The sequence below is a fragment of the Salvia hispanica genome, chromosome 6 (assembly GCF_023119035.1).
Source record: "Salvia hispanica cultivar TCC Black 2014 chromosome 6, UniMelb_Shisp_WGS_1.0, whole genome shotgun sequence".
Taxonomy (NCBI): Eukaryota; Viridiplantae; Streptophyta; class Magnoliopsida; order Lamiales; family Lamiaceae; genus Salvia; species Salvia hispanica.
In genome coordinates this window covers 43120321-43148217 of record NC_062970.1, presented here as the reverse complement: position 1 = coordinate 43148217, position 27897 = coordinate 43120321, and the positions used below count along the sequence as shown (strand labels likewise).

Sequence of the window (27897 nt, the reverse complement as noted above, 5' to 3'; positions counted from 1 at the left end):
TGTGACTCTTAATTGGGGACGGACCGAAATGGAAAAATGTGACTCTTAATGGGAAACAGAGAGAGTATTTTTTAACGGTTCTCCTTAATGCATTTCAAAATTCAAATAACGAGTATCACCAAACAAATGAAAAGTAGTTTGAGTCTTTTTGTGTCCAATATAGTAGTAATAGGATAAAGCACACAAGAAATACATTGAACTCGTATCCTAGTAGGAGTCACCTTTGGTCTGGACACAATTTTTAGAAATATAAAGAATAGTGAATTGGAAAAATTAGTGGAATATGAGACCTATTTTTTTATATTGATTTTATAATTTAGGTGAGTGACGTGAGTTAATGGAATGTAAGACCTACTTACTACTTATTGTAACAGTGAATTGTGACTCTTATTGTGAGCGGTCCATTTCTTTTTCCCACAACCTTTTAATATAACATTAAGATTAAAAAGTTTAGAAATATTGTTAATTGAAATTAAATAAATAAAGGAAAGTAATGAATTATATCAGCAAAATCGGAAGATAATTAATTTTTATAAACAGGCCGAAATAGAAAAACGACCGTTGGCCATAGACTATATAAGAAATAAATAATTATAATAAATTCGAGATGAATGCATTCCTAATAATGCCTTCTTCTCCGCGCATGCTTAATTATTTCCCGCCATTTATTTACATACTAATCCCCTGCTTTTTTCCTCTCACTCTCAAATCTCAACCCCCCTTTATCTCCTTCCTTTTTCCCCAAATCCAAATCCAAATCCAATTTCATCTTCTTCTCCCTTTTTCCATGAATTGATCATCAATTCAGCCAAATAAATCTCGCAATGGAACCAGCACGGCCCCGCAGCAGAATCGCGAAAACGTTTTCAAGAGTAATCAGTCTCAAATCGAGCGCCAAAAACCGCTCCAACAACCCAGGCTTCTGCCTCTTCCTCCCTCAGGAGAAGCTCCGATGCTGCGAGTCGCATCAATTCGAGAAGGAAGACGCAGAGGAAGCCATGGAGGAGTGCAAAACCCGCGCCGCCATGGAAGCCTTCGTCGCGAAGCTCTTCGCCACCATCTCCACCGCCAAGGCCGCCTACGCCGAGCTCCAATTGGCGCAGTTCCCCTACAACGGCGACGCGATCCAGTGCGCCGATCAAGCCGTGGTCGACCAGCTCAAGGCGCTATCAGAGCTCAAGTACAGCTACATCAAAAAGCAGATCGACTCGTCGCCGCCGCACGTGACGCTGATGCTGGCGGAGATCCAGGAGCAGCAGTCGCTGATGAAGACGTACGAGATCACGATGAAGAAAATGAGAGCCGAGATCGAGAGCAAGGAGGCGCGAATCGCGTCGCTGCAGCAGAGCCTCCGAGAATCCGCCGAGAGCAACAGATCGCTCGAGAAGAAGATGAATGCCAGCGGATCCTTCTCCGTTCTCGACGGCGTTCGATTCTCCGACGTCAGTCCTCGCGATTTCATCCTAGTTTTGCACTGCGCGTTGAGATCTGTGCGCGGATTCGTCAAGCTTTTAATTCGCGAAATGGAGTCGGCAAATTGGGACATCGACGCCGCGGCAGATGCGATCCAGCACGACGTCGTTTTTAGAAACAGAGATCATAAAGCGTTCGCGTTTGAATCGTTTGTTTGCAGAGAGATCTTCTCCGGCTTCAACGATGCCGGATTCGCCGTCCAAGGCGGCGAATCCTCCGTTCGCGGAGAGACGCCACGTCAGCGCCGCGATTTCTTCTTCGATCAATTTAGGGTTTTGCGATCGGCGAGCGCGATCAATTTCGTGAAGCAAAGCCCTAATTCGTTTTTCGGAAAATTCCTAAAATCGAAATACCTTCAGCTGGTGCATCCGAAAATGGAATTCTCGTTCTCCGGCAACCTGAACCAGAGGAAAATGGTGAATTCCGGCGAGTTTCCGGAAACGGAATTCTTCAAGGCGTTTGCGGAGATGGGGAGGAGGATTTGGCTGCTGCATAGCTTGTCGTTCTCGTTTGATCGGCGAGTCAGCTTGTTTCAAATCAGTCGGAATTCCAAATTCTCCGAAGTGTACATGGAAAGCGTGATGGATGAGGCTTTCGCCGCCGCAGACGGCGGCGTCAGGGTGGCGTTCACGGTGGTTCCTGGATTTAAGGTCGGGCAGACGGTGGTGCAGAGCCAGGTGTATCTCTTTCCAACAGACTCTCCGGCCAAGAGCTAGCTAGCTCCCCGCACGCGCTCTCCCACGCGCCGCCCCTGCTACGGTGGGGTCTCACAATCTTGAAATTAGATCCCCTCTGCACCATTCGGATTTTCTTTTTCAGGATTGTGATGTTGACAGTCCGCTTGGAAATAAAAGGTGTGAGGAGGAGGATCGCTTTTCAAGACGGCGGAGCAGCGGCGGCGCGTGGGCGTATTATGAAATGCGGTAGTTTTAAAAGATGGGAGTAGTGAGACAGAATTAAAGTGGGGCCCACGGATGAGGGAGAAATGAAGTGGTTTTTTTTGGCGGGAAGGGGGCGGTGGAGAGAGGCGGTGAGATGGTGGGGGCGGCGGCGCAAAAAGTAGAGAATAGAGGGGCCCTTTGGCCGGAAAAAAGAGATGGTTAAATTATGGTAGTGGTTTTTTTTATTATTGTTTTTGTATTTCATGACGAGGAAAAGACAGATCGGAGATGTATGGAATAAATTAATGTCATGTAAATAATTATTTAAATATGGAGTATACGTTTTACATAAGTAGAGGAAACATCATTATATCATTTTCAATTATTCTAGTACTATTTTTCGTTGCTGAATTTGTGAGTGCAAGTGCAATCATTAATTATTCGTAACGCGGGGTGGAATGAAATTGATGAGAAAAAATTAGTATTATTTTCCTTTTGGGAATATTTGCCTGTTCTTTGGAATATTTGCCTGTGTTTAATTTACCATACCTGTCGGCTTTCTTGGGATAATTACTTATTTATAAATATTTTCTATTTGTTTCAAATTTGCTGGAGTACAAACTATTTGATTTTTGAATAAATTATTATACAAAAGTTTCGGCTATTTGTCACTTCAATAGATTCCTGACACTATATGAATGCAAACGACATTAACTATTTATCTACGTGACATACAAATAATGATTTTTTATCAATATAAAACAATAATATACTCCACCTTTTTGTACAAGTGATAATAAATCTGTTATACTTCACGTAGATAGTACTAATAATATAAACGTAAATAATGAGATGTATAAAAATAAAACATGAACAAAACTTTTTATATGAAATTTTTGTGCTTAGAGCATCCACGATGGATGCTCTAGTGGAAGTCCTAGTGAGAGTCCTAGTGGTTGCCACGTCAACATGTCCTATTTTTCTGCAATGGTGGAGTCCTAGTGCATGCCCTATCTCTTATCCACTTTTCATTTCAATTTTAAATCATTGTTTTTTAATTTTGTTTTTAATTACTATAAAATACCAAAATATATTATTTTAAACACTACAAATGCAAAAAAAAAAAAAAACTACACTACTTAATTTAAAAGTGGAACTACATCATACTTAGCTAAAAAAACTACATTAAAACTAAAATACTAAAAAAAAGAAAAAACCAAACTAGTCATCTAAATTCAACCTCTGGGCCAAATTCTTGATCATATTCTTAGTCCTCTGTCGGACTTCCGGATCGGTTTCTTGACGAAGGCTGTTTTGGGCGTCAAGTATAAACCTATACTCAACCACCTCCTCCTCCTCCTCCAAATATCGGCATATCGTCGTCGACATTATTCGGACTCGGGTATTGACTCGGATCCATTGTTGAAAGTGAGGATATTGAGAGAATATAGAAGAGAAAGTGAAAGGTTTGGTGTGTGAAAAGTGAAGAAAATGGAGTATTTATAGTGGTTTAAATTAGGGTTAAATAATTAAAAAAAAAAAAATAGGGCTCGGGCTCGGGCGCGCCTCTGCAATAGGCGCCCGAGCTCACGCCCAATCGATTGGGCTCGGGATCGGTTGCGACCAAACTATCGGTCGCGCTCGGGCGTGACTGAGGGCTGCAATGGATGCCCGACCACGCCTGAGCCCGATCTCGGCCGATCGGGCACGCGATCGGGCATCCATTGTGGATGCTCTTATTAAATACAAAACTTTCTCTTGATTATATTTTATTAATTTATATTAAAATTCGTATAGTATATTGTCAAAATTGTAACGATTAGAAGATATTGAACTGCATAAAACTAAAGCCAACATCGAAAGGAAAAAAAGGAAAAGATAAAAAAGACTCAGAGAAATGCAAAAGATTAATACTACTACTATTGAAAACAGAAATAGTAAAAATTCGTTATCTTTTTACTTTCAAATAAGGTAAGGAGTTAATAACATTGATGATGTTTGTCTTTACTTTTCTCTTTGTCTAATGAAAAAATCACAGTGATTTATAATCTAACATTTCATCTGAATGTTTTATCATTATGATGAAATGCATAGTAAAGTAGGTTCTGAAAACAAAATCCTGTTAAATCTTATCAATCGAATAATTTTTTCAAGAAATACTACAAAATATCTCATCATGTAGTACAATTTAAGAGATCTATTCACTTGGATAAAACTACTTGTGATAGTAATGCAGCTTACCGGTACCTCCAAACTCAGTCGGGAGATGCTCCACATCAAAATACTCCCTCGGGACATCTGCAACGTCTCTGCTCTTCGGGTATGATGCAAAATGGTAGTAAGGGCTATGAATATTCACCATCAGAATCACGAAAAACACTGAATAGCATCAAAGATCATGTTGGCAGATTGAAGTATTCAGCAAGAGTGCATTTATTGTGGCCGAGGAAAAAGGATGCAGGCAAAACGCGCGATTTCTCAGCGCATAAAATGGAAGCATTTGGATAGAAGTCGCTGTTAAGACTTAAGACTAGAGAAAACAACCCTCCCAGAATTCGTCAAATATCAAAGGGTAGTCTCTCAGGGTAATGGTTTTGCATCATGTTGACAGATGCTCTCACAGAGTCCAAACAGGCGTTTGCGTTCATGCTTAATAATGACCACCCCGTGAAGTCAATCACCCCTGCCATCTGCTCCTGTCCTTCTCGGAGATTTAGTATGGCATTCTCAATGACATAAACCAGATGTTTCATCTGCTGAATCGACGATTTTGAATTTCAGGAAAAACAGCACAATTTCGAATAGAGTGACTCAAATATCCTAAAGAGTCTTTTAATATACCTTCCTAGTCTTAGTCCTGTCCTGAATACTTTCTCAGTCTCTCCTTCGATTGCAACTTCAGTCTAGCAATGCAATGCATAATGATCAAGTCAATTTTTAAAATACTAGTAGTAGCAACCTTTACTTACTTACTTCAACACAAACTTTGTATTCACTAGATTCACAACTCACAAGGAAAACAATTTTATTGCTTGTACCTTGCGCTCGTGCTGCTGCTCAACCGTCTCATCATCATGTAAGGAATTGCTGTCGTGAAAAGACATGATTCGCGTAGCAATTGAGCTTATCTTATCTGTAACAGAACAAAATTCAGTAAGCTAATTTCAGGAGAAATATCAAATATGTGACAGCAGCACAAGATCAATAAACCATCTGCCAGTCGTAATTCAAGTTAACTAAAGGGATGACCTTCTCCAATACAGCTGAACTCTGCGTTGAACACTTTCGAAAACACAAATAATCCATTCATGTTCTAACAAGCAGAGTTCATCTATATAACATTCACTACTCTTTACAGAAAACAACATCAGCTACATATACAAGATGCTTTATTACTAATAAGAAAAACCTTCAAACAAACAACAATGTATATAGTCAACAAAATAAACATAAACAAGCACAAAATGTGATAATTGGGCAATCTTGTTTCTAAAGGAAAAATCTCATATCATCTGATTTCTTTCAAATGGGGTTTTCTATCTCATGCAACACTACTATTAAAACCGCCAAAAAGAAAACAAAAAAAATTGATGTGCTGGTTTTTAATCTATGCTTACACAGCCTAATCTCCAAGAAAAAAATTTTAATTTCTGTAATGAACACTGAAATAGAAAAACTGATCAAAACCTCCCAAAGATGAGAAACTTGATTTTAGTCATATTAGTCACATAAGCAAGTCTCATTTTATTCATAACTTTTTACTATAACTCAAAATTTCCCGAAATTAAAATAGATAATTAAAAATAATAAAATAAAATTCGAACAGCTAGTACATTTTTTGAAACCAAAAATTATACCTAAAGAAATACTAAAAAATGACATTGATTTAAACTCCTACATTAAATTTTAATTGTCACTTTGAAATGAGTGAGGAATGTAGAAATGGATCATATTTCATTTAGAAAAGTAAGATTGTTTAAGTCATGGGTTGCTATTGCAATTCAATTCGATTTCTTAAAGCGCAGCCTCGTTTTTATGGTCCGGTCGAACCAGTGTCCACCCATATTTTGCAGTGGTGAACCCTCTCCCAAGTCTTCATGTACGTTTCTTTTGAAATATTAACCTCACTGGTCTCAATTAGCATATGAGATTTGGATGTAGGCCTGCCTCGATGGCGTACCTTGTTTTTTACCTCCCAGTAATTTTATTGCAAAAGGCAAATACAGAGTACTTTTTTGTTGGTTGGCGATGATTGAATATTCGCTAATATCCACATATACTATGAAGATTCTCGTGATTTCCTCCACGGTATAATAAAACTCGTATAGAGAATTAAAGTTCGAGCCAATGTTGAAGTGCATCGTGAAGATGTTTGGAGCACGGGAGATGGCCAAAACAATACGTACAATGGATAACATTATGGAGTCACTTAACAACTAAGAGTGAGGACCGCAAAGGTACACAGAGAGACGTTTAGTGAAGAAAATTGTTCGATGATCCTGTTTATATTAGATCTGTAATCAAAGCTTGATCCGGTTGTACATAGATTAGCAACGGATTCTAGATCCTACTTTGTTATGCTAATGTATCCAACTTTACAATTCAATCAATGAAACAGTGAATTCACAATATGCTATCTATGACGCACTTGTTTTGCTTTCTTCTTCATGTATTCCCATCTTTGTTTTCATCTGCCTCGTCGGAAAATTGGATGTGGTCAAGATCTTGTGGAGACAATGTGCCGAGACAAGGAGATGAGAACGGTGTTTGCAAAGTTATTCCAAAGGAAATATACTACTCCCTAACTAATATTGAAGATATAATTAAATTGTTTGGTAACGTCGGGCTTTGTGGAATTTGGAAAAATTGCTACCTAACTTCTGACATGAATTTTGAATTTTGGTCGTTGATTAATGAGCACAACGAAATGTGAGGACCATGTTTTTAACCAAACTCATTAAATGCATTTTATTCGCTTAGAAAATTGTCTTTTGCTTAATTTTCAATGAATTTTAATGTTATTCTTACTTCCACCATATATGTATACGATGGTTATCTAAAAATCAAATAAATCGGTTAAATCCGACTTTTGTGATAGAATGCACAGATTAAAATTTTAGATATTGATTTAATGTAAATAAAATTCAACAATGAGATATAAATGCACGTGATATAGATCTCCATGTTTTCAACTTGTTGAAAAACTCTATTGAATGTCCAAATTGATAAAGGATAAAGTTAAAATTTGATCTAGGATTTTATGTCAATTATTATACCTCCTCCCAACATAATACCCTAAATTAATTTGTTGCCTTTAGTCTAATATTGTGACAGGACGTTTATTATATTTAAGCTAAATATTTAATTTGATGCCTCAAAAGGTAGATTATTGTGGAGCCTAAGTGTTGGTTTGAAACATGCAATAAAACGTTAGCTGTCTCAGCGAATTGTAAAATTGTACGTATTTTACGTTAATCAATAGAGCTATAATTGAATTCATTTCTTCATAATTGTGAATCTGTGATTACTTTACAAATTTGGAAAACCGACAGCCAATTTCGTAGATTTACAAGTATTGCGAATTCAACTAAATTGATAATAAAATTATTTATTATTAGAGTGTAATGTGATGTGCGGTCGAATATATTCTTGAGGATTTGTTTTCACACCACAAAAATAAGCTGTATGCATTTCTGGTGAATAAAAATATAATGATCATAAAGGACCATCCACAAAGAAATTCGGCAATGAAATCTAATAGTAGTATGGGGTCATTTAATTTTGGAAAAGAAAAAGTTTGCCACTTAAAAGGGAAGCCATATGGATCTTGCAAATTGGTGGGTTCGGGCCGGGTCATTATCATTGTCATGTCGATATGACAATGATACTATCTGATTAACCCTAAGCCAAACACAAATTGTTAACGAAGCTTTTGACATGAATATAAATTACACCCGATTGACTGATTCCTTTAAACATGAACCCAATAGCAACAAAATTCACTTAGTATTGACACAACTTGATAACAACACGCCACGTTAAAAATCCAACATCCCCTACTAAATCTAAATTCACAAAATTCAAAGATTAATATTCAAATACACCTTGCCTAGTAAATTAAACATCGAAAAAAAAATACTCCCCTCCCCCCCCCAACCATCTCTACACAAGACATTTTTTTAGACATGAGATTTAAGAAAATTGTGTAAAGTGAGTTAAGTGGAAATAAAATAAAGTACGAGCAAATAAAATAATATAAGAAAAATGAAATGCATTTTTTTTTGCTAAAAAGAAAATAGCTAATAGTGACTAAGATTAATGACAAAGGGGTACACGAATTCAATGAACATATAATTGATCCGCTTCCAAGCATGTTGATCATCAATGACTCACATGTATGAGTATTTATAATTGTGACGATTTTATGTTACTATATACAATTGCTTCATTAAATTCAAACTAATTTAGATCTACCAAAATTGGAAAAAATTCTTGGAGCAATCTACACGAATAATTAGGGTCATTCTCGTATGATGTATTTACCAGTTACCACTGACTACTTAAAAACTTTATTACTAATTTATTTCTATTTTTGTGAGAGAAAATACTACTTAAAAAGTTACTAGTATTAATGTCACTTAACCGACATTATAACGACAGGTGGAAAAAGTCGAAAAAAACGCGTCTCCTTTTCACCTTTACATGTTTGCCTTTCTCATTCTTGCCATCTACATAGCTGTATGTTAATACTTACAAATAAATAAATAAATAATCATGTATGTCACATTATGTTTACATGAGTTTGAACAGTCTACAAAATTCTGATTTGCTTCAAATTAATGCATTAATAGTATATTCTGCCTCAACAATTAACCAAATTATACATTAAAACTGGGGCAAATTGTTATTAATAATTAATATAATCAAATTCTAATCCGTTCCATACATAATTTGAAAAATCAGCCAGAAAAACTTGATCGCAATTATCTCATAATGAAAAATCTGGTTACCCGTCAGTAAAATATACTGTAGTTGTTTATTTTCAATTGAACAATGTCCATTTTCTATGAATAGACGACGTTGTGTTAGTCAATGACAGTGACTTAGATATATGATTTCCCGACTGTCATATCATATACAATTTCATTAAAGCTCAGAAGTTGTGTCGAAATAGTAGTACTTGCTAACAAATATAAATTTAATGACGGATCATAATTTGACAAAACATCATGATTTTTTCAATTACACACATATCGAACAACCCGATTTTTCCGACAAAACATCACAATTTTGCTTTACATGCAATTAATGTGTGATACTCACTGCGTTGAGTTTTTTCACGGTTCCATTTCGTATAACGTAGCCATGTGACAACATCTACGAGATCTTTTAGTAAAATAAAATTTTCATTGAGATACCAATTTAGTAACCAAATTTGATTTTAATTCACACATTGTCTATGGTCTTCATGATCGGAACAAACACGTCGATAAATAGCATCAAAAGAAAAATAAATTGAATAAAATAGAAAAGAAAAAAAATAATCCTACTCTATACATTCACATGTGTATTTAATCATCTAATAATCTAGCAAATAATCAAAATATTACTAAGGCCTTTAATTTGCCTCAACAACAAAAGAATTCAAAAATTGTGAAGATCAAAGCTAGTGGCCCACACCGGGGCTAGGGACGGAGCGCAAAATCCGATCGAGGGCGGCGAGGTGGCGGGCGATGAGCTTTTCATCAAGGGTGGTGCCGGACGCCTCCACCTTCTCCGCTGCTGACGTGTCTTCCCGGTGAGGTGGAATATTGCTATTTTCCACCTTCATAAATAGCTTTCTTCCTTGTGTAGACGACACCAAACTGCAAAATATGATCACTCCCATCACAAATACTACACCTTTTAGAGCCATTTTTGTTGTAAAAATGATGTAAAGAAACTTCTTTTTTTTTGAGAGAGAAAGAGGGTTTTAGTGGAGGAAAGGGAGGAGGAGTTTGAAGAGATTAATTGGAGAATGTATATATAGAATATTGAGTGGAATATAAAAAGTGGGAACTACTATATAAGGAACACTAGGAAAAGAGTGGGACACAAGGTGGTTGGGCCAAGTCAAATTTGATAATGCTTCTTTTTTTCAATGTTTTTTCTTATAGATAATATTATTGTGTAAGTATTACTTTATTCAATGCGTGTTGAGATGTAATATGACTAGTTTTTAATGCAAACTTGAAGGGTACGGCATTTAATTGGAAAAAAATTGAAATATGCGAATGTTGGTAGAATTTTAGTTTGAATTTGTGTGTGAGGTCAAACAAAATAAGGTGGATGGCACTACTAAGAGATGTAATTTGAGTTGAATGAAGGCCGCGTGGAAGCTAAATTAGGTGGGGAAGTGAGATAAGTCGCCGGCCATTTTATTCTTGGTCTTTAATTTCGTGCATGTTTTACTTTGAGTCAAGCTCCTAAATATCCTCGTAACCTCGTTGGTCACAACTAGTTCTTTGTCAGACTGCTATTTCGTTGGGTACTGCTTCTGAGTCAACTGTTATACGTTCTTATAGTTACGATCAGATTGGATCACCATTCTGAGTTGCTTGGCTCTCAATGAAATGATCAATAGTATATAACTAAGAGGACTCATACTAAAATACTAGTCTCTTAGGTTCGTAACACTAACCCATGCCAGAATTCATTGGTCAGAGTCATTTTTGTGAGCAGTTAACTACAAGGTCAAAGTTAAAATTTTTTCATCTGCTTTAAACTTAATAGAAATATTAGAATTCGACTGTATTCGTGATTTTAATACCAATAATCTTTTGGAAATAAAGAATAATTTGAAAGTAATTTTACATTTTCAAGTTTCCAATCACATGGGACTAGCTCCATTGATGTAGCTTTCAAACATGCCTAAATTTCTATTTACTTTTTCTTCTCCATTTTGTGGTTCATTTTCACACTTGAGCTGGCCGGCCCTCGTTTTCTAAAGTTCATTTCTTCCTGTCAAGTTGTATTCATATAAAGAAACATTCAATATCATAATTCGATTATGAATAAATTCTTTTACCATTTTCCATAATAGAATAATAATTACTTAGAATTTAGAACTTTTCCTTGCATATATCGTAAAAAAAATTAATACTAAGACTTTGTGTTTGAAAAATCGACCAGTGCAGCTGTGTAGGTGGTATATATATATGTCCAAATGCTGCCGTCAATACTTCCTTTTGGATTCGCCATTAAACCAAAAAAGAAAAATTCAATATGCCAATTCATACTTACATATGTCTGCATTTATATATTCTTCCTTTGAAAACTGCCAATCAACAGATTCGATCGACACGCTTTGAATCTGATAGGTAAGAAACTTAACTCCATGTTTGACAGATCTGTATGATACTCAAATGTCCTGCAAAGATATTTTGTCCTTACATAAAATTGTAGCACTTGAAAGATGGACTTGCATAAAATTCCATCACTTCAACAAAAAAAATCGTTAAGGGAACTTTTAATGCAATTAAGGACGCTAAATTTATGTTTCTAAATATACCATCAACGCTTCAAAAAACGTCATTGTTAGTGTCGCAACTGAAATTAGAGAACGCAAATGAAAGCGTCCCTAAAAAGCAAAAGATTAAGTTAATCTATCCTTAATTTATAAACATTTTTTTTTTCATCCTAAATTATTGTTATTTTATAAAATTTCCAATGCAAATAATTGCGTCTCGATTTTTATGTCCTTAAAAATAGTATTTCAGAGGACTAAGTTATGTAGTGCGTTCGTTGACTTGTTAATAAATTAATCAAGGAAGGTCCAATTTGAATATGACTGTGTATATATTTTCATGTGCATGCATCTTTATAATTCATTCTTGATGTCAACCATCTTTATTTTAATAATTTATATCGTATCATAATTGATCGGTATATGTATATATTGTTCATGTATTAAAAGTCAACTATGGAGAAGTCGTTTCCTAAACCTTAATTAGGTCAATATTGATTTTTCAAATTGAGCTGAGCTGAGATTCTATTGCAAAATCGGTTACAACCGAATTCCTTATGACAATTAGGTACCAGAGTTTTTAAATGTGATCGATTACATGTTTCATATGAAGCAATTAATAATGGGATGCATCCAAATATTTGCTAAGATGCGATGTATTGCTAAACTACCTTTCAAATTATTACTTTATTAATAAAAAATCCAACTATAAATTAAAAAACCTGCGAGATCTGGTACATGTTAAGAAATGGATATTTGTGCAAGGTTCTCTTCACTGGAAATGAAAACGTGATCTTTTTACATGATTTTAAATAAGTTCTGAATTTTCAGACTACATTTTCCAGAAAAGGACCAGTTATAATCAGATAATGAAGAAGATTAATACACATGATTTAAGGATTACCTTTTATATTTCACAGCTACTAGGAGTCTAGGAGTACTATTTTAGGCACAAAGTTAGTAGTATAATTATTTTAAAGATTTGATAAAGTATTAATATTACGAATAAACTACAAAATTCTAAGACTACCACAAATCCGTTTTAGACAAGCAGCAAGAAAACAAAAAATTAACAGGGATGACTCGGGTAGAAAGTTCAGCTAATTTACATGTAGCGTTTACCTCGCTTGAAGTCACTGAAATGCTTCGTCTTGGGTCCGGCAGTTCAACCATCTCCACTCTCTATAATACGATAGAAAAGATTTGAACAACCAAGCTAGTACAAACTAGGCCATGCCCAAATTAGTTGAAACATAGTCAAACCATATACCTCTCGCTACGGAGAGACTATTGGTGTTCAAGCTTAGCCACTTAGACCAGACCCATTGCAAAAATTTGAGTTTCACATAATCTGTTCGTGAAGAAACTCATACCTTTTATAGTTTCCATGTTATCTTCCTTGAAGACACCGAGGGGTGAGCCACGTATTGACAGAAGCATCTCGCCAGACTTTGGAAACCTCGTGGTTTTGGGGGTTACCCCAACTGACAATCGATGGTTACTAACCTGTAGTTACATTACCAATGAGAAGTTACATTATCAATGAGAAGTTAACTCAGATGCAGAAATCTGAGATAGCAAATATGGAGTAACTACTAATTTTACATCAATAAGCAAAGATTACCACATATTATTATGTCATAATGACAAACATTTACATACATTTGGAGTATGCAGGTTATCCTTCAGTTCTAGCATTTGTGGTTGTGATGGCTCGTCAAAAACCTGAAAATTTTAACAGAGGTTAGCAGAGATGAGTATCTAACAGCTAACAAAAAGCAAATAATGGCCTTACCTATCTCAAGCAACTGATAAAACACAGATAAATAATAGTAATGAATAATTTATCGAGGAAGCATTAAAGAACAGGGCATACGAGACTCCTGGTCTCTAGTTTATCAGCAGCAAAAAGGCTTGTTTTCACTGCGACATAATGATAAAACATCACCAGCTATACATGTAGAGAAAGGTCGGAAGATCGGGTCATCTAGTTTAAACTTTAAAGAGACGATTTCTCAATACCAGCTTGATTTGAAAATTTGAAGCCGCATAGAGAAGGAATCCCTGAGGAGAATTCAGGATAAGCTAATGACAAGCGACGTAGAAGAGCAGCATGTAATGTTCTTTTATCACCATGGTCCACATCCACAGCTTCCCCTTTCGATTTCACTTCATACTGGCCATCCTCTCCAGTCTTTTCAAGGGTTAGGTTCGTTAGTTTTTCATCGAAAAACTGCAATACAGGAATCTGCAACTGGTCTTCACTGAAATAAGAACGAAGTAACTGCAGCATAGTGCTAAAACGTTCGATTTCAACATCCCGGAGAGCTCTGATTGCAGCACATTGCCTCTCAGCTGATGAATAAATTATGCAAGTAAATTCAAAATGCCAAAATTGATGACCAATACATACTTCAAACGAAGAACAAGTATAGCCCTAAGGTCGTTTCTGATGTTTGTCACAACTCAAAAGAAAAGTATCATATCATAATTTTGCTAAGCTAACCTAATAATCTGAATGTGCAATTGCAGAGTCAATCAAAAGTTGAGCAGTCAGCATCCAATTGTGGTAACTGGTGCGCCTAAATTCGACAGAAATGCTTATTTCCCTCTCCATTCTTCATACTATTTCACATATTTAGCAATAAAAATTCGATAAAAATGCTGATTTCCCTTTCTACTCTTCACTATTTCTATGTATTTAGCAATATTGCGGAGGTGAAGAGTATACCTTCGTAGTTGTCAAATGCCTCGTCTTTCTCTTTCAGCGAGGCGATTTTATCATTGCGATTCTGTTCCTCTCCACGCGGTTTCTTTCGCGGTCTTCCTCTTTTTGTTGCCATTGAAGCCTTTTACACTATCTGCGAGTAAACCTACAAAATTAGCAACCAAAAAGGGCAGCAATGAGAATGAGAATCAATTTAGGCAATATTTCCAATAATACATCAACTAATCGTGGAATCAAGGTGCGCGACCAGACGGCAGAGGCGGCGACGTGAACGGTGGGCCGAGCTCCTTGGAAGAAAAAGTGGCGTCTGTGAATAGGAAAACCTCTCAAAATTCAAATAAATTGCACAAGGTCCTTTCACATTTGATAATTTGGTTCAAATCCCTCAGGTTCTGGAAATTTTCAGTTTAATCCTTAATTTCTAAAAAGTTTGATTCAGATATATACGGAAAAAAATACCCTCAATTAAGACAAGTTAAAAACTGTTTTACTTAAATTTAATTTTTCATTTTAAATTTGTAAAACACATTTTAATTTGTACTCCAATGAATCAAACTTTATTTTCCAATGAATTCCCGTGTAAATATACACCGGTTTTTGATATGCTCAGAATTGAAAAAGTGATTACTCAATTGACGATGTTTCTTGGTTTTGCTCAAATTGCGATAATTTATCTGATAAAAGTTTATCTTGGACAATATACAATATGTATCAAATAATTAAGCATATGTTCCAACCACATTTATTAATATGGGCTGCAAAATGTAGTATTTGCCAACAACTCTAATTTTATATATTCATAAATCAAATGTATAACATAATAGTACTATGTTTAGATATATTGATAGATGATAGATGCGTAATTTTAGTTTAAATAAAAATAAACTAAATAAAGTGAGGGTAATAATTACACTTTACATACGAAATGTTGTACTAATGTTTCAATTGAGTACAAAATATTTTAAGTTAACAAATATCATACAAAAAGTTTGATTAATGTTGCAAATTAGTACATTCCGTCTAAAAATCACTAATATCGTTACTTTTTCTTATTTTTAATCCTTTAGAATCTAAAATTAGCTACATATATTAGCCGAAAGTTAAATGTGAATTCATTGTTTAATAAAATGCCCATATGGCAATGTATAAGGTATTATTTAGAGAAATAATATCATATTTTTTAGGGCATAATTTTGGAGAAAAATAAGAAAAAGTAATAGTGTTAGTGACTTTTAGATGGAATGTACTAATTCGTAACACTAATTTTTTGTATGATATTTGTTAACTAAAAATATTTTGTACTCAATTGAAATATTGGGGAAATATTTTGTACGAGAATTGTAATTACTCCAATAAAGTGTGTATTGCTATTTCAACGGCCATATCGACATCTAAAATTATGGAATTATTTGTATGCAATAAAAAAAGAAAAATAGAGGAGTGAAAAAGAAGGAAATGAGCTGAAAAAGCAAATCCTATCACTGTAGTCATCTCCCTCAATCTCTCCAAAATCCCACCCAATTTTCAACTACTTTACCTTTCTCAGCAGAGGCTTCGTCTTCAGTGAACTGGATCCGCGGACCCGACCCTGCTACCATCCGAATCCGTTGCAGCAATGTCGGGTTACCGAGCAGAAGACGACTACGACTACTTATTCAAGGTTGTTTTGATAGGCGATTCCGGCGTCGGGAAATCCAACTTGCTTTCTAGGTTTACTCGGAACGAGTTCAGCCTCGAGTCCAAATCAACTATCGGCGTCGAGTTCGCCACCAGAAGTTTGAACGTCGACGGGAAAGTGATCAAGGCTCAGATTTGGGACACTGCGGGCCAAGAGAGGTGCGGATTTATGTTAATTGTTTGCTACTCACCTGATCTGCTGCTCCTGCATTTGTTTTTTCAGTTGTATTGTTAGAGAATTGCTGAATCTAGTGATATTGTTCCAGAATTGCTAAGTAGCAATGGATTTTGTGAATTTTGCTGTTTATGGAAGTTGTGCTTGTAGATTTTTAAGTTATCTAGGGGGATGAGGGTTTGTTTGGATGGATCTATTGGCTGTGTGATGCTGTGGTGATGTTTGAGTAACAGCTGAAAGGGGTAAAGTGATCTAGGGCTAATAATTGGAGATAATGTTTGATTTTTGGAAGGTAGATTCTTGGCATAATTTATCTAACTTCATAGGAATATACGAAATTGTACAAGTCTTAGTTTTCTGTGTGCATTCAGTCATATACTGAATTATGCCTTTAACTTTTCCTGCTCATGGTGGGAAATGAGAATCGTCTAGCTGTGATGGATGATCATGAGTCATTCGAAAAGCAAGTGATCCTATGGAATATCTGCAAAAATATTTGCTTGGAGTTCCGTATTTGGTTTTATGCTCAAAGGAGTGCAAATGAATCTGCAAGTTTTGTGCAAAATCTGCTTGATGATTTTCTTACTTGCAAGGCCTTCAGAATCCTAGAACCTAGTTGTAACCATTTTCCCAGCTTCTTCGTCTCATTAATTTATGCCTTCTTGCAAAGTTGTAGTAGTGTATATGGCATTTTATCAAAAATATCAATAATCATGGATGAAATTGCTGACTGTATAATATGCCTAAGGTTAAAGATATGTATGAAGTGTAAAAGTCTTTGATAATTATCAAAGTAAAAATAGGCTTCTTTTGCCAAAAAAGAAAAGATATCTATTCAAGGTAACTAGGAGTTGTTGAAATCTAGTTTGGCATAATCTTGCCTAATTCTAAGCAATGCCCACTTTAGGTACTTTTTGCATGTCTTGAGTGTAGAGAAAATTTGCTTTTCTAAAGATTTACACTTTTTGCTTCCCTCTTTTCTCATTTTATTATTTTCAATTTTTCAGCATTTTATTTCAACGAATTTTCTTATAACCGTCAGTCAGGCTTCTTTTTGCATGTCTTGAGTGGAGTAATTGTTACTGAAATGATAGGAAAATGATATCTTGAGGCACATTTTTTATTCTTTTGGCTGGTGTTAAGTTTCAGCCAAAAAATTAATTAATAGATGGAGATATGAGTTACAATCAGCTTTTTGTTATGAGTCAACACAGTTCCAATGCCTTATGGGCTTGATGGTTACAAACCTTGTCTTGTCATGTCAGACCGTTGCGGGGTCCAAAATCGTAAGATCAAATGTAGCTGTTATCCTTGAGGGTTTCATATCCTGGCTTGAGGTTAGATCCAAGTTTAGAGACTAAACTAGCAAAAAGAACACGAGTCAAGGTTGATTGTGACCCGCGGAAACATTGGACTTATGGAATTAAATAGCTTTCCTGTTTACAGGAACTAACAAACGTATAGATGAACACAAGATATGGTTTCAGTTATTCTGTCACTTGTTGCCTTTTACCCACTCTGAACATCGTCCTTTCTCCAGGTACCGTGCCATTACAAGTGCATACTATCGCGGTGCTGTTGGTGCTTTGCTTGTATATGATGTCACTAGGCACTCCACATTTGAAAGCGCCGAAAGGTGGTTAAGGGAGTTGAGGGATCACACTGATCCCAACGTAGTCGTCATGCTTATTGGCAACAAATGCGACCTCCGGCATCTGGTGGCAGTCTCAACAGACGATGGGACCTCATTTGCTGAAACCGAGTCGCTCTACTTCATGGAAACTTCGGCCCTAGATGCTACCAATGTCGAAAATGCATTCACGGAGGTTCTCACGCAAATATACCGCATCGTGAGCAAGAAGAGCATGGAGGCAGGTGACGACGGGAACATGCAGACTGTCCCGACCAAGGGAGAGAAAATCGACGTGAGCAAGGACGTATCGGATGTGAAGAAAGGAGGTTGCTGCTCGTGAGGTATGGTGCCATCTTTGTTTTCTGCTGCATCGTCTTTGAGATTGTGGTGTAAACTTTTACCTCTGCAGATGTTAGAAATATGGACATGCTTTAATTTGTATTATTTTCATGGAATGCCAAATTCACATGATGTTTGTCTGATTCAGACATCAATATACGTGTCATTTCAAGAAAAAAGGGGAAAAAATCTTACTACTACTACTTTATTTATTTAGTTTTTTCTATAGTTTGTCAATGCTGTATGATGATTATCAATTATCAAAAGATATTTTGACTAATGAAAATGTATTAAACTTCAGTGACTATACCCATGCGTGAGCAGTGACTTATAACATGATAATTTAAGAGTGGTTGACTTGAAGATTGAAATAAATTAAATGATTTAAATCTAAATAATTTTACTCATACATCATGAGGCATGACTATTAACATTGTAGTACTGTATTAAGAATTGCTGACTTACAATAGAGAAATGGATTAAATAAGGTCTTATTAAGTTTTACTTCGCTACCAGTCTTTCCCAATCTTTTTTTGATCAAATTCATTTAAAAAATGAATATACTCTGTTTTCTCCGATGGAATTTCTACCAGTAAGATCAGATAAATATAAGCTGTATTATATCTTTAGGAATTTATGTATTCACTTTTTATGGGTAAAATAAAATGCATTTATGTGTGTAATTGTGTGTTCAATTTTGGAGTTTATATATGCACTTTTATAGTTTAATCGCTTTATGTACTTTGTAATATGACTGATAATAGATTTATATGGTAAATAATACTACCAGCTATCAATTTTTGAGTGCCAAGATTTTAAAAAGTATACCTCCTTCCCTGAAAATTTATCTCATTTTTCCATTTCCGTCCGTCACCCAAAATTTGTTTCATTCACTTTTTAACCATTTTTGGTAATGAACCTCATATTCCACTAACTAATTCATACTCACATTTTATTATAAAACTAATATATAAAAGTAGGACCCACAATCCACTAACTTTTTCAACTCACTTTCCATTACATATCTTAAAACCCGTGTCGAGTCAAAGTGGGACAAATTTTAGAGGACGGAGGTAGGATTTGATAAAATAAGTGAGAGACTGAGAGAGAGAAAAAATTGAAATATTATTAGTGGAAAATAAAACTTATTCTATTACCAAATGAAAAAGTTATTAAAACTATATAGAACTAATTTTGATGGACGGTGTTAAACGAAAAAACAAGACTATTTTCATACAAAGTATTACTCCCTCCGTTCTTTAATAGTTGAGTCATTTTTTTATTTTGGATAGTTCCCTCATAGTTAGGTCATTTCAATATATGGTAACACTTTTTCTCACTCTTACTTTACTCTCTCTTACTTTGTTTCTCTCTATTCTATTTTTTGTCACTTTCTACTTTATTCTCTCTCTTATTTTTTTATCTATTACTATTTACTTAATACACTAAATATTTATTTATTAAACTCCGTGCTAAAAAGTTTTGTCTCAACTATGACTGTATATGAGGAAACGAAGGGAGTACTATTATTATTATAAAGTAAAAAGCGAGTATACATTGTTTTACGATGTACTATACCTCGTCGAATTAGATATTTTGAATATCTGGTCGATTAATATATGACAAAAAAAGCGATGCCTTTACATAATTTTATGCACCCAATGCTACAACGGATAAGGCAGAGGATTAGAGCTGTTAATCAATAATTATGTAATGTTAATTAGGAATCGCACCCAACGCGATGAGATGCACGTGTAACATGTGGGGACTCATCTGTAATAAAGCTATACTCTTACTACAACCAATCACATAGACAAACTAATCACTACTAAATTATCTTATTTTTGGATCTTAATTAATGATTGAAAGGCCAGTTGTGTGGTCCTTCAAAGCTCACCTACTACTTGTCTTTTCTTACTACCTTTTTCCATAAAATATAACTCTAAATCTATCCTTATTAGTGAAAATGCATCATCATTACACAAAAATATAATAGTACAGTAGTTTTCATCAAATTAGGATTTTGCTATTCACATATTTTACCCATTCTTACATTGGTGTTTTGAACACTACACAAATAGGAGTATCTTGTTTATGTATTAGAAGAATCTTAATATAGAGATTTTATCTAACGAATTAAGCTTATCTACTATAGACCAAAATGATCGAGCTTGGATGATGAGGAGGATTGAAAATGCGAAGAAAATACATGTTAAAAGTTTGGTATACTTTTTTTATATTTATTTATTTTAGAAAAATATAGTAGTACGTATAGTCTTTATTAATATTTTTTCCTGCGTTTGTCACTGTTTTAGTAACATTTTGCATATACTACTTTCATCGTGTGAATGTGTATCACATATTTTCTTTTCACTCCACGTCTTACTTTTTATTATATTCAGTAAATAAGTCATAATCCATATTCCACTAATTTATTTAATTCATATTTATGACTATTATACTATAAAAGTGATACTTATGTTGAATTATTTTCTAATTATACCTGTGTTATTCCACTTCTGTAAAATTCGAGCCTGAGTTAAAATGGAATGCATATTCATAGTCGAAGGAGTAGTTGATATTAGAAATTCTGAGGTTTGAAACAAAATTCCGTGGATTCACATTAAAAAGTCAATGTTGTTGAGATGTAGACTTTTGAGCTCATTTCCCTTTTAGATTCAATCATTATGTAGTGTTTAAATTGTGAAAATATGTTGTCCAAGTTGCTAGTTTGTTTGCAAATAATGATTGGGTATGCATGATTATTATATGAAATAAAACAAATATAAAACTAATTAACTACATTTGGAACGAGAAAAACACATGTGTAATGCGATTACAAGGCATGGTCTCAAGATTTATAATTTAGGTTTAGTAAATTCCTCACAATTTTCTGCATATCTGTTACTTAATCTAATTTGGTAAGTCTTAATAAAATTGGACTTGTAATATTAATATTGTATCTTTGTTTTTTGAACTTGTTTTTATTGGAGGACAAAGCACTTAGCAAAGCGTGGTAGCGTGGTATACCTAATTGATTTTTTAATTAACACGACTATATAACATCATGCCACTAAAACTCTTTTTATTCTTACATTCACATAAAGATGCTCAATAATGTTCTTAATTATTCATTGACATTCCTAATCATTAAGAATTACTATCAGTTAATCATAACTATACAAAGGGGTATGTGATGGTAATATACTTGAACTTTAAAGCCAGTTTATAAATTGTTGAAATATTGAATTTTTATAATTTTATGACTGATATAATTTCATTGCTAATATATGTTGATGACTTATTCATGTAAAACTATTCGACCCAAGACATCATATTCTAGGCAACATATTACTTCCTTCGTCTCACAATCGGAGTCACTCTTATTGTGGACATATGTTTTAAGAAATGTAAAAAATAGTGGATTGAAAAAGTTATTGCAATATGAGATCCATTTTTTTATATTGATTTTATAATAAAATATGAATAAAATGTGTTAATAGAATGTGGAACCTACTTACTATTCATGATGAATATGAAAAGTGACTCTTATTGTGGTCTCAGGCTAAAATGACAAAGTGTGACTATTATGTGGGACGGAGGAAGTAATTTCCTTTCATGTGCTCTCTCTCATTTCTTATTTTTCATTTTCTCCTCTCAATGACATTCTTTATTAATATAAACTCTGTTTCAACAAACAAAATTACATAATTTTAATACTATAATAAAATATTTTCTCAGTTCCTTAAATTTGTCACATCTTTAATTAGACACGAGTTTTAAAAAATGTAATGAAAAGTGAGTTGAAAAAGTTAGTAGATAGTAGGTCCTACTTTAGTACTACTTTTATATATCAGTTTTATAATAAAATGTGAATTTAAATGAGTTAGAGAAATATAAGATCCAATATAAAAAATGATAAAAAATGAAATGTAACAAATTTTATGGGATGAATGGAAATGAAAAAATATGATAAAAATTAAAAGGATGAAGTGAGAGTATATAGTAATAAGTAAGTTATCAAATCATATTAGTATCGAAATACTCCTATTAGTTAGTTGTCAAATTAGAATAGATCAATAATTCATTAATTTATTAATTAATTTAAAATTAATATACAAACCCAAAATTTAAAATCTAGAAATTTACGGCAAATTACCATTACAATTGAATTTCTGAAATAACAATGTGGAATGAACATAACATAAACGACAAAAAGTGTTAATTACAAGGAGATTAAATTTTTAACACCAACCTTCTTCTTTTATTTTTCTAACCACTACGCTGTTAAGTGTTGACAAACAGTAAAAATTACATTAAACACAAAAAAAACTTTATCTCATAACATTTCTTTAATTAATTAAATAAAAAATCTAAATCCTAATCCGGATCAAGGGCATGCGGCGGCTGCCAATTCCGACCGCCTCCGCTCCGCCTCCCTCTCCACCATCCCACGGCGGAACACGGTGGAGCACTCCGGCAGCTCGCCGAGATCCGCGAACAGCGACTCATCCTCCTCCCGCATCGTGAAAATCATCGCCATCTCGCTGTCGGCGCTGATCCTCTCCTCCGCCAGCATAGGACTCTCCAAAATCCAATTTCCGCAATCGAAATCCGTAAACCATCCGAATTCGCCATTTTGAATCGACATCCCTTCTCCGCCGCCGCCGAATTTGCTATCCTCCGCCGCCGCAACTTCGTCGTGACGAGATTGATCGGATAGATCGATCCGGTGTTTCTTCTCTACTTCTTCTTCCTCGTCTTCGTCTTCGTCGTCTTCATCTTCATCTTCCGATAACGGAGTTTTCGCGGCGGTTTTGGCTTTGGAAACCGGCCAATTGTGGTTGTGCTCGCAATAATACGTTACGAGTAGCATTTTCGGATCCAATCGGCTTCTCTCCACTTGTTTTCTTGCCGGACATCCTTTCGAGCTACTGCACCGATAATAACCTCTGCAATATTCGTGTAAAAATTCAGTGGTCTGGACATATTCTCGCGTTTAAAAAAAAAAAAAAAAACCACAAATTGTTTCCTAATTGTGATTAATTAAGTTAACCACCTCGGATACGGGGAGCCTTTGATCGGCTTTTGGCCGTACTTACGCCACGCCCATGAATCGGACGGTGGTGCGCCGATTTGATCGCCCTTCTGCTTTAATCCAACGGACTTGATTGGCACTGACACCACTCTTTTCTGTATGGCTCTCCTGCTGCAATTTGTAAAGTAGGAAAAATAAATAAACAAAACATGATAAATACACTAATTTTAGATCATTTTTAGCTATAAAACTCTAAAATCGATGAGTTATCTGTCGTACCAAACTGACTTTAATTTATATACACTAAAATAGTCTTGAAAATGGACAACATAATTTTTATAACTTTTATCTGAAATATAGAGTGAAAAATACACATTTCACTAAATAGAAAAATTAATTTTTCATGTGAAAATGAAAAAATAGAATTACTACTTATTTTTTTTGGACGAAGATAGTAGAGACAGAGGAGATGAGGGAATGCTAATTTACCTTCTTTTGGGAGATGATGTGGAGGCGATCTTGGTCTCAGTGGAGACGGCGGAGGAGCGCGGCGAATCTCCTCCGCTGTTGGAGTTCTCGGAGTCGTCGAGGTCGTTAACGGAACGGTGGCGGTGTCGGTTGAAGCCGGTGTCCATGGCGGAATGGCTGTGAGAGAGAGAGAAAAAAAAAAGAGATTGATGAGAGCAAGAAAATGGAGGAAGAGAGGGTGGTGGGTTTTAAAATGGTGACAGATCGATAATTGTGTAGTTTAAAGAGGGACGTGCAAGCAAATGTGGGAAGTAATCCAAAGTTGATCATATTATAATGCAATGTAAAAGGGACCATTAATGTTGATTAATTACTCTAATGATGTGATTAATTAGCACCTCTGTAATGACGTAGCGCGTGTCGATACGCGAGGCTGAGTCGTGGCTAATTTTATTAATTACTTTTATCCACATTTAAAATGGCTCACAATATCCACAGACCACAATTGAATTTCGAATTTAGTGTGCATTACTAATTAATTTACTTAATTGCTTAAATCCAATGTTTTTTTATGACTGGATTTTGTGTATCTTGTGGAATCATGCTGAAATAGAATACGAAAAAATGACGTAAATTAATGAGTTTTGATTTTTAAAATCTGCGGGTTATTTAATGTTATCTTAACAGCAATATTAGGTTGCAGATCGTGACATTGTGGGTTTGGATTTGGAAAGCAAATGGTAGTAGAATATTTTTGGCGTTGATCATTATCTATTTATCTATATATGAAAAATTAACTGTGTTTGCGAGGAGATACATTCGTAATAAGCATATGAAGAAAATTTGAAGAAATAATTACCATTGTTTTTAAAATATTGAAAATCATACATAGCTTTATTTATATATTTTCTTCAAACCCATTGCAAACTTCTTGATTTCAAAATTTTATGTTGCATAACAATAATTAATTCGTTGTGTAAATCTCTAAATCTAGTGGAAAAATAATGATTTTAAGGTGTTTTAGTTTTATAGAGTATAATGGATAATTAAACATAACTCAGCGTCCAGCGACAATGTGAAAATAAAAACATCATTCAAATAAACACTGAATGCTTTATTATGTACATATTTGATTGCTTTATAAATAAAAAATACACACACGATAAAATATAGAGTGAACTATAAAAATAGTCTCTGGACTATGTGTTTATCTCACCAATGAACCCTGGATTCTAAAAATATCCTCAGACAATCCTGGACTAAGCGTTTATCTCGAAAATGGTCACTTTTCACTATTTTGTGACGAAAATACCTTTTTAGGGGGTTTTGGCGATTTGGTCTTTTTACATTTTAAATCTGATATTATTTCAGTGGTGTACTAAATCTGATATTATTTCAAAATTATCATTCTTCTTCCCTTTTGCCATCATTCACCTTGTTTCTTTATTTCAATATTAGATTTAATTTTATAAAATTTAATTTTAAATTTCAATTTTTAAATATCAAATAAATTTTTTTAATTATTAAAATTACTATTAAATAACAAATTGATAGTTTTAATCAATATTTGATAGTGTCTATTATTTAATCAATAAGGTACGACAGACAGCTTTAGTTTTAATCAATATTTAATAGTTTTAATCATAAATAGATCATATAACACGATTTATTCTGAAATAAATATGCATCTAATGTAAGACTAATATAGTTTTCGCTTATTAATTTGAAAACAATCAAAATTAACTAGAAAATTTCAACAAAAATTCTCTTATATCAAATTTTTAGTCAACTTCATAATATTTTTAGTCAAATTTTCTATACATTGAATGCATATTTATTTCAGAATAAATCGTGTTATATGATCTATTTATGATTAAAACTATTAAATATTGATTAAAACTAAGGCGTCTGTCGTACCTTATTGATTAAGTAATAGTAGACACTATCAAATATTGATTAGAACTATTAATTTGTTATATAGTAGTAATTTTTATAATTAAAAAAATTTATTGATATTTAAAAATTAAAATTTAAAATTTAATTTTATAAAATTAAATCTAATATTGAAAAAGAAACAAAGTGAAGAATGGCAAAAGGGAAGAAGAATGATAATTTTGAAATAATATCAAATTTAGTACATCACTTAAATAATATCAGATTTAAAATGTAAAAAGACCAAATTGCCCAAACCCCCCCTCCAAAACCTCCAAAAGGGTATTTTCGTCACGAAGTGAAAAAGGACCATTTTCGAGATAAACGCTTAGTCCAGGATTGTCTGGGGATATTTTTAAAAATCCAGGGTTCATTGACGAGATAAACGCATAGTCCAAGTACTATTTTTATAGTTCACTCTAAAAAATTAATCACCAGAATATTTTTATATACATTAATCAAGTTATATCCATAGTAAAAGTGATATTTATATGGAGTATAAAATTCACTGTATGGATAATAAATTAACTAATTTAAAGAGATATTTTTAATTATTAATAATATATATGAGAAAACCAACTAGTTTGATCAGATCGAAATCAATACGGAGTAAATAAAGAAGTAAAATGTTATAAGGATTATAAGTATTAGAATATGGTTACAAATCCAATATTTGAGGGTTTGCATTCAAAACATTTAAGCCCTAAATAGATCCATCAATATACATTTCGGATTCTAATAATAATTCAACAGATCAATTCCATAACAAAATATGTAAGTTGAAATGCAAAATATAATTTATTTAAGCATTGAAATTTAATCACTAGATGGGGGACCATTTTGGATGAGCTCACATTATCTTATAAAGCAAAAACTAATTAAGAAAAACACATTAAATTATATACGATTGAATGAGTCTAATCTTCTTAGTTGTTGTAATTTCTATTCAGTTGCTCTCACATATTTCTCAGATCTAACCCGACATTAAAATATGAAAAGTCAAAATAATTATTTTATTTTAAAAAATACATGGATGTTTAGTTAGTGGTTGCGTTGCCAGCATTCAAGATGCCAAATATTTTACTTGCATCCAATTTGATTCCTCGAATAAACTAGCTAGAAGAAGTCAAGTATTGCTATTTTTTTAATGTGTAACACGCAACTTATTATTCATTTTTTATTGGAAAATGTATTACTCTAATAAGGATGCCCTCTGTAATACCTCCAAGTTTAATGGTAATCCGTTACTCAACCTAAATCAAATAGTGCCTAGTTGAATCTAATTTTATAACCTGATTTTTTTTTTCATAAATGAGTTCATGTATTTGTAAGTATATCAAGTGATTCTAAACACATGATCATTAGTGTAAAAGTTGAAGTAATGTCGGTTAATTCTATTTTATAATCTTTTTTTTATATATAAATTAATGTGATGATATATGCTTAGTTGTATTACATGCCACACCAAGTCCAGTTGAAATTGGCATTAACTTGCTTAATCATGAAATTGAGTACATATAATCTTTTGGGGATCGCATATATGATATGTCCCATATTATTAATTAGTCTCTAATTAATTTGTCTCTTATCCATTTACTCACTTCATGATTTAAGGCATTCAAAAGGTCAACTCTATACATGAAAACAATTGGATATTCGATGCAAGAATATTAATCGTTTGATAAATTTCACTTCACCTATTAATATTCTAATAAAAATGTCACCCTCCCTCAATGCCTCTTTTCAATCATAAACATTCAAAGAATGAAAAGGAAAGGTAAAATCTTTAAATTGAACAAACCTCCGGTGTGGAAGTCCGCAAATTAATGGCGTTTAAGTAATCCTTAGTTAACAAGCAATTAGAGATTTTCAAGTTCTTAATTAAAATTTAAGAATTACTAGTAAATTTTAATTAAGTAGCTCAAGAATGTAAGTACATGATTCATGGGGGCCCAATTAAATGTCACTACTCACTGGTAAGTATATTTTACAGATGGACCTCCGGCCTCCTTATATTAATATCTTAGAACGTGGCCCACTTTTAAATT

At 33.9% G+C, this 27897-nt stretch overlaps 4 protein-coding genes across 5 annotated transcripts; 2 read left to right on the top strand and 2 right to left on the bottom strand.

Moving 5' to 3' along the window:
- Positions 1 to 625: 625 nt before the first annotated feature.
- Positions 626 to 2706, top strand: LOC125191996 (protein GRAVITROPIC IN THE LIGHT 1-like). The gene has a single exon (XM_048089447.1). The coding sequence runs from the start codon at positions 825 to 827 to the stop codon at positions 2187 to 2189; it is 1365 nt and encodes a 454-aa protein (XP_047945404.1). The 5' UTR covers positions 626 to 824; the 3' UTR covers positions 2190 to 2706.
- Positions 2707 to 11263: 8557 nt separating this feature from the next.
- On the bottom strand, positions 11264 to 14878 carry LOC125195680. 2 transcript variants are annotated; one of them, XR_007171772.1, is made up of 9 exons: positions 14804 to 14878; positions 14591 to 14720; positions 13882 to 14214; positions 13736 to 13782; positions 13522 to 13584; positions 13233 to 13365; positions 12982 to 13041; positions 11637 to 11763; positions 11264 to 11354 (listed from the first exon to the last, which is right to left on the bottom strand). XR_007171772.1 is itself a non-coding variant. In XM_048093827.1 (8 exons), exons 2-7 carry the CDS (start codon positions 14700 to 14702, stop codon positions 13025 to 13027), a joined length of 705 nt encoding a protein of 234 aa, XP_047949784.1. In that variant the 5' UTR covers positions 14703 to 14720; positions 14804 to 14878; the 3' UTR covers positions 11551 to 11763; positions 12982 to 13024. The 2 variants fall into 2 exon arrangements, 1 of the variants encoding a protein (XP_047949784.1); XM_048093827.1 differs by lacking the exon at positions 11264 to 11354 and having other exon boundaries at positions 11551 to 11763.
- Positions 14879 to 16019: 1141 nt separating this feature from the next.
- LOC125195681 (ras-related protein RIC2) lies at positions 16020 to 18570 on the top strand. Its single transcript, XM_048093828.1, has 2 exons — positions 16020 to 16423; positions 17980 to 18570. Exons 1-2 carry the CDS (start codon positions 16203 to 16205, stop codon positions 18410 to 18412), a joined length of 654 nt encoding a protein of 217 aa, XP_047949785.1. The 5' UTR covers positions 16020 to 16202; the 3' UTR covers positions 18413 to 18570.
- A 3985-nt stretch (positions 18571 to 22555) lies between these two features.
- LOC125193556 (probable WRKY transcription factor 65) lies at positions 22556 to 24183 on the bottom strand. The gene is made up of 3 exons (XM_048091380.1): positions 23939 to 24183; positions 23471 to 23620; positions 22556 to 23363 (listed from the first exon to the last, which is right to left on the bottom strand). The coding sequence occupies exons 1-3, from the start codon at positions 24082 to 24084 to the stop codon at positions 22802 to 22804; spliced, it is 858 nt and encodes a 285-aa protein (XP_047947337.1). The 5' UTR covers positions 24085 to 24183; the 3' UTR covers positions 22556 to 22801.
- Positions 24184 to 27897: the final 3714 nt, after the last annotated feature.

Coding starts and splice junctions, on each gene's coding strand:
- LOC125191996 (XM_048089447.1), top strand. CDS start 825: ATGGAACCAGCACGGCCCCGCAGCAGAATCGCGAAAACGTTTTCAAGA.
- LOC125195680 (XM_048093827.1), bottom strand. CDS start 14,702: ATGGCAACAAAAAGAGGAAGACCGCGAAAGAAACCGCGTGGAGAGGAA. Junction 13,585..13,735: donor AACTAGAGACCAGGAGTCTC/GTATGCCCTGTT, acceptor TAAAATTTTCAG/GTTTTTGACGAGCCATCACA. Junction 13,366..13,521: donor ATAACCTGCATACTCCAAAT/GTATGTAAATGT, acceptor ATGTAACTACAG/GTTAGTAACCATCGATTGTC.
- LOC125195681 (XM_048093828.1), top strand. CDS start 16,203: ATGTCGGGTTACCGAGCAGAAGACGACTACGACTACTTATTCAAGGTT. Junction 16,424..17,979: donor GACACTGCGGGCCAAGAGAG/GTGCGGATTTAT, acceptor TCCTTTCTCCAG/GTACCGTGCCATTACAAGTG.
- LOC125193556 (XM_048091380.1), bottom strand. CDS start 24,084: ATGGACACCGGCTTCAACCGACACCGCCACCGTTCCGTTAACGACCTC. Junction 23,621..23,938: donor ACATCATCTCCCAAAAGAAG/GTAAATTAGCAT, acceptor TACAAATTGCAG/CAGGAGAGCCATACAGAAAA. Junction 23,364..23,470: donor AAAGGCTCCCCGTATCCGAG/GTGGTTAACTTA, acceptor CGAATATTGCAG/AGGTTATTATCGGTGCAGTA.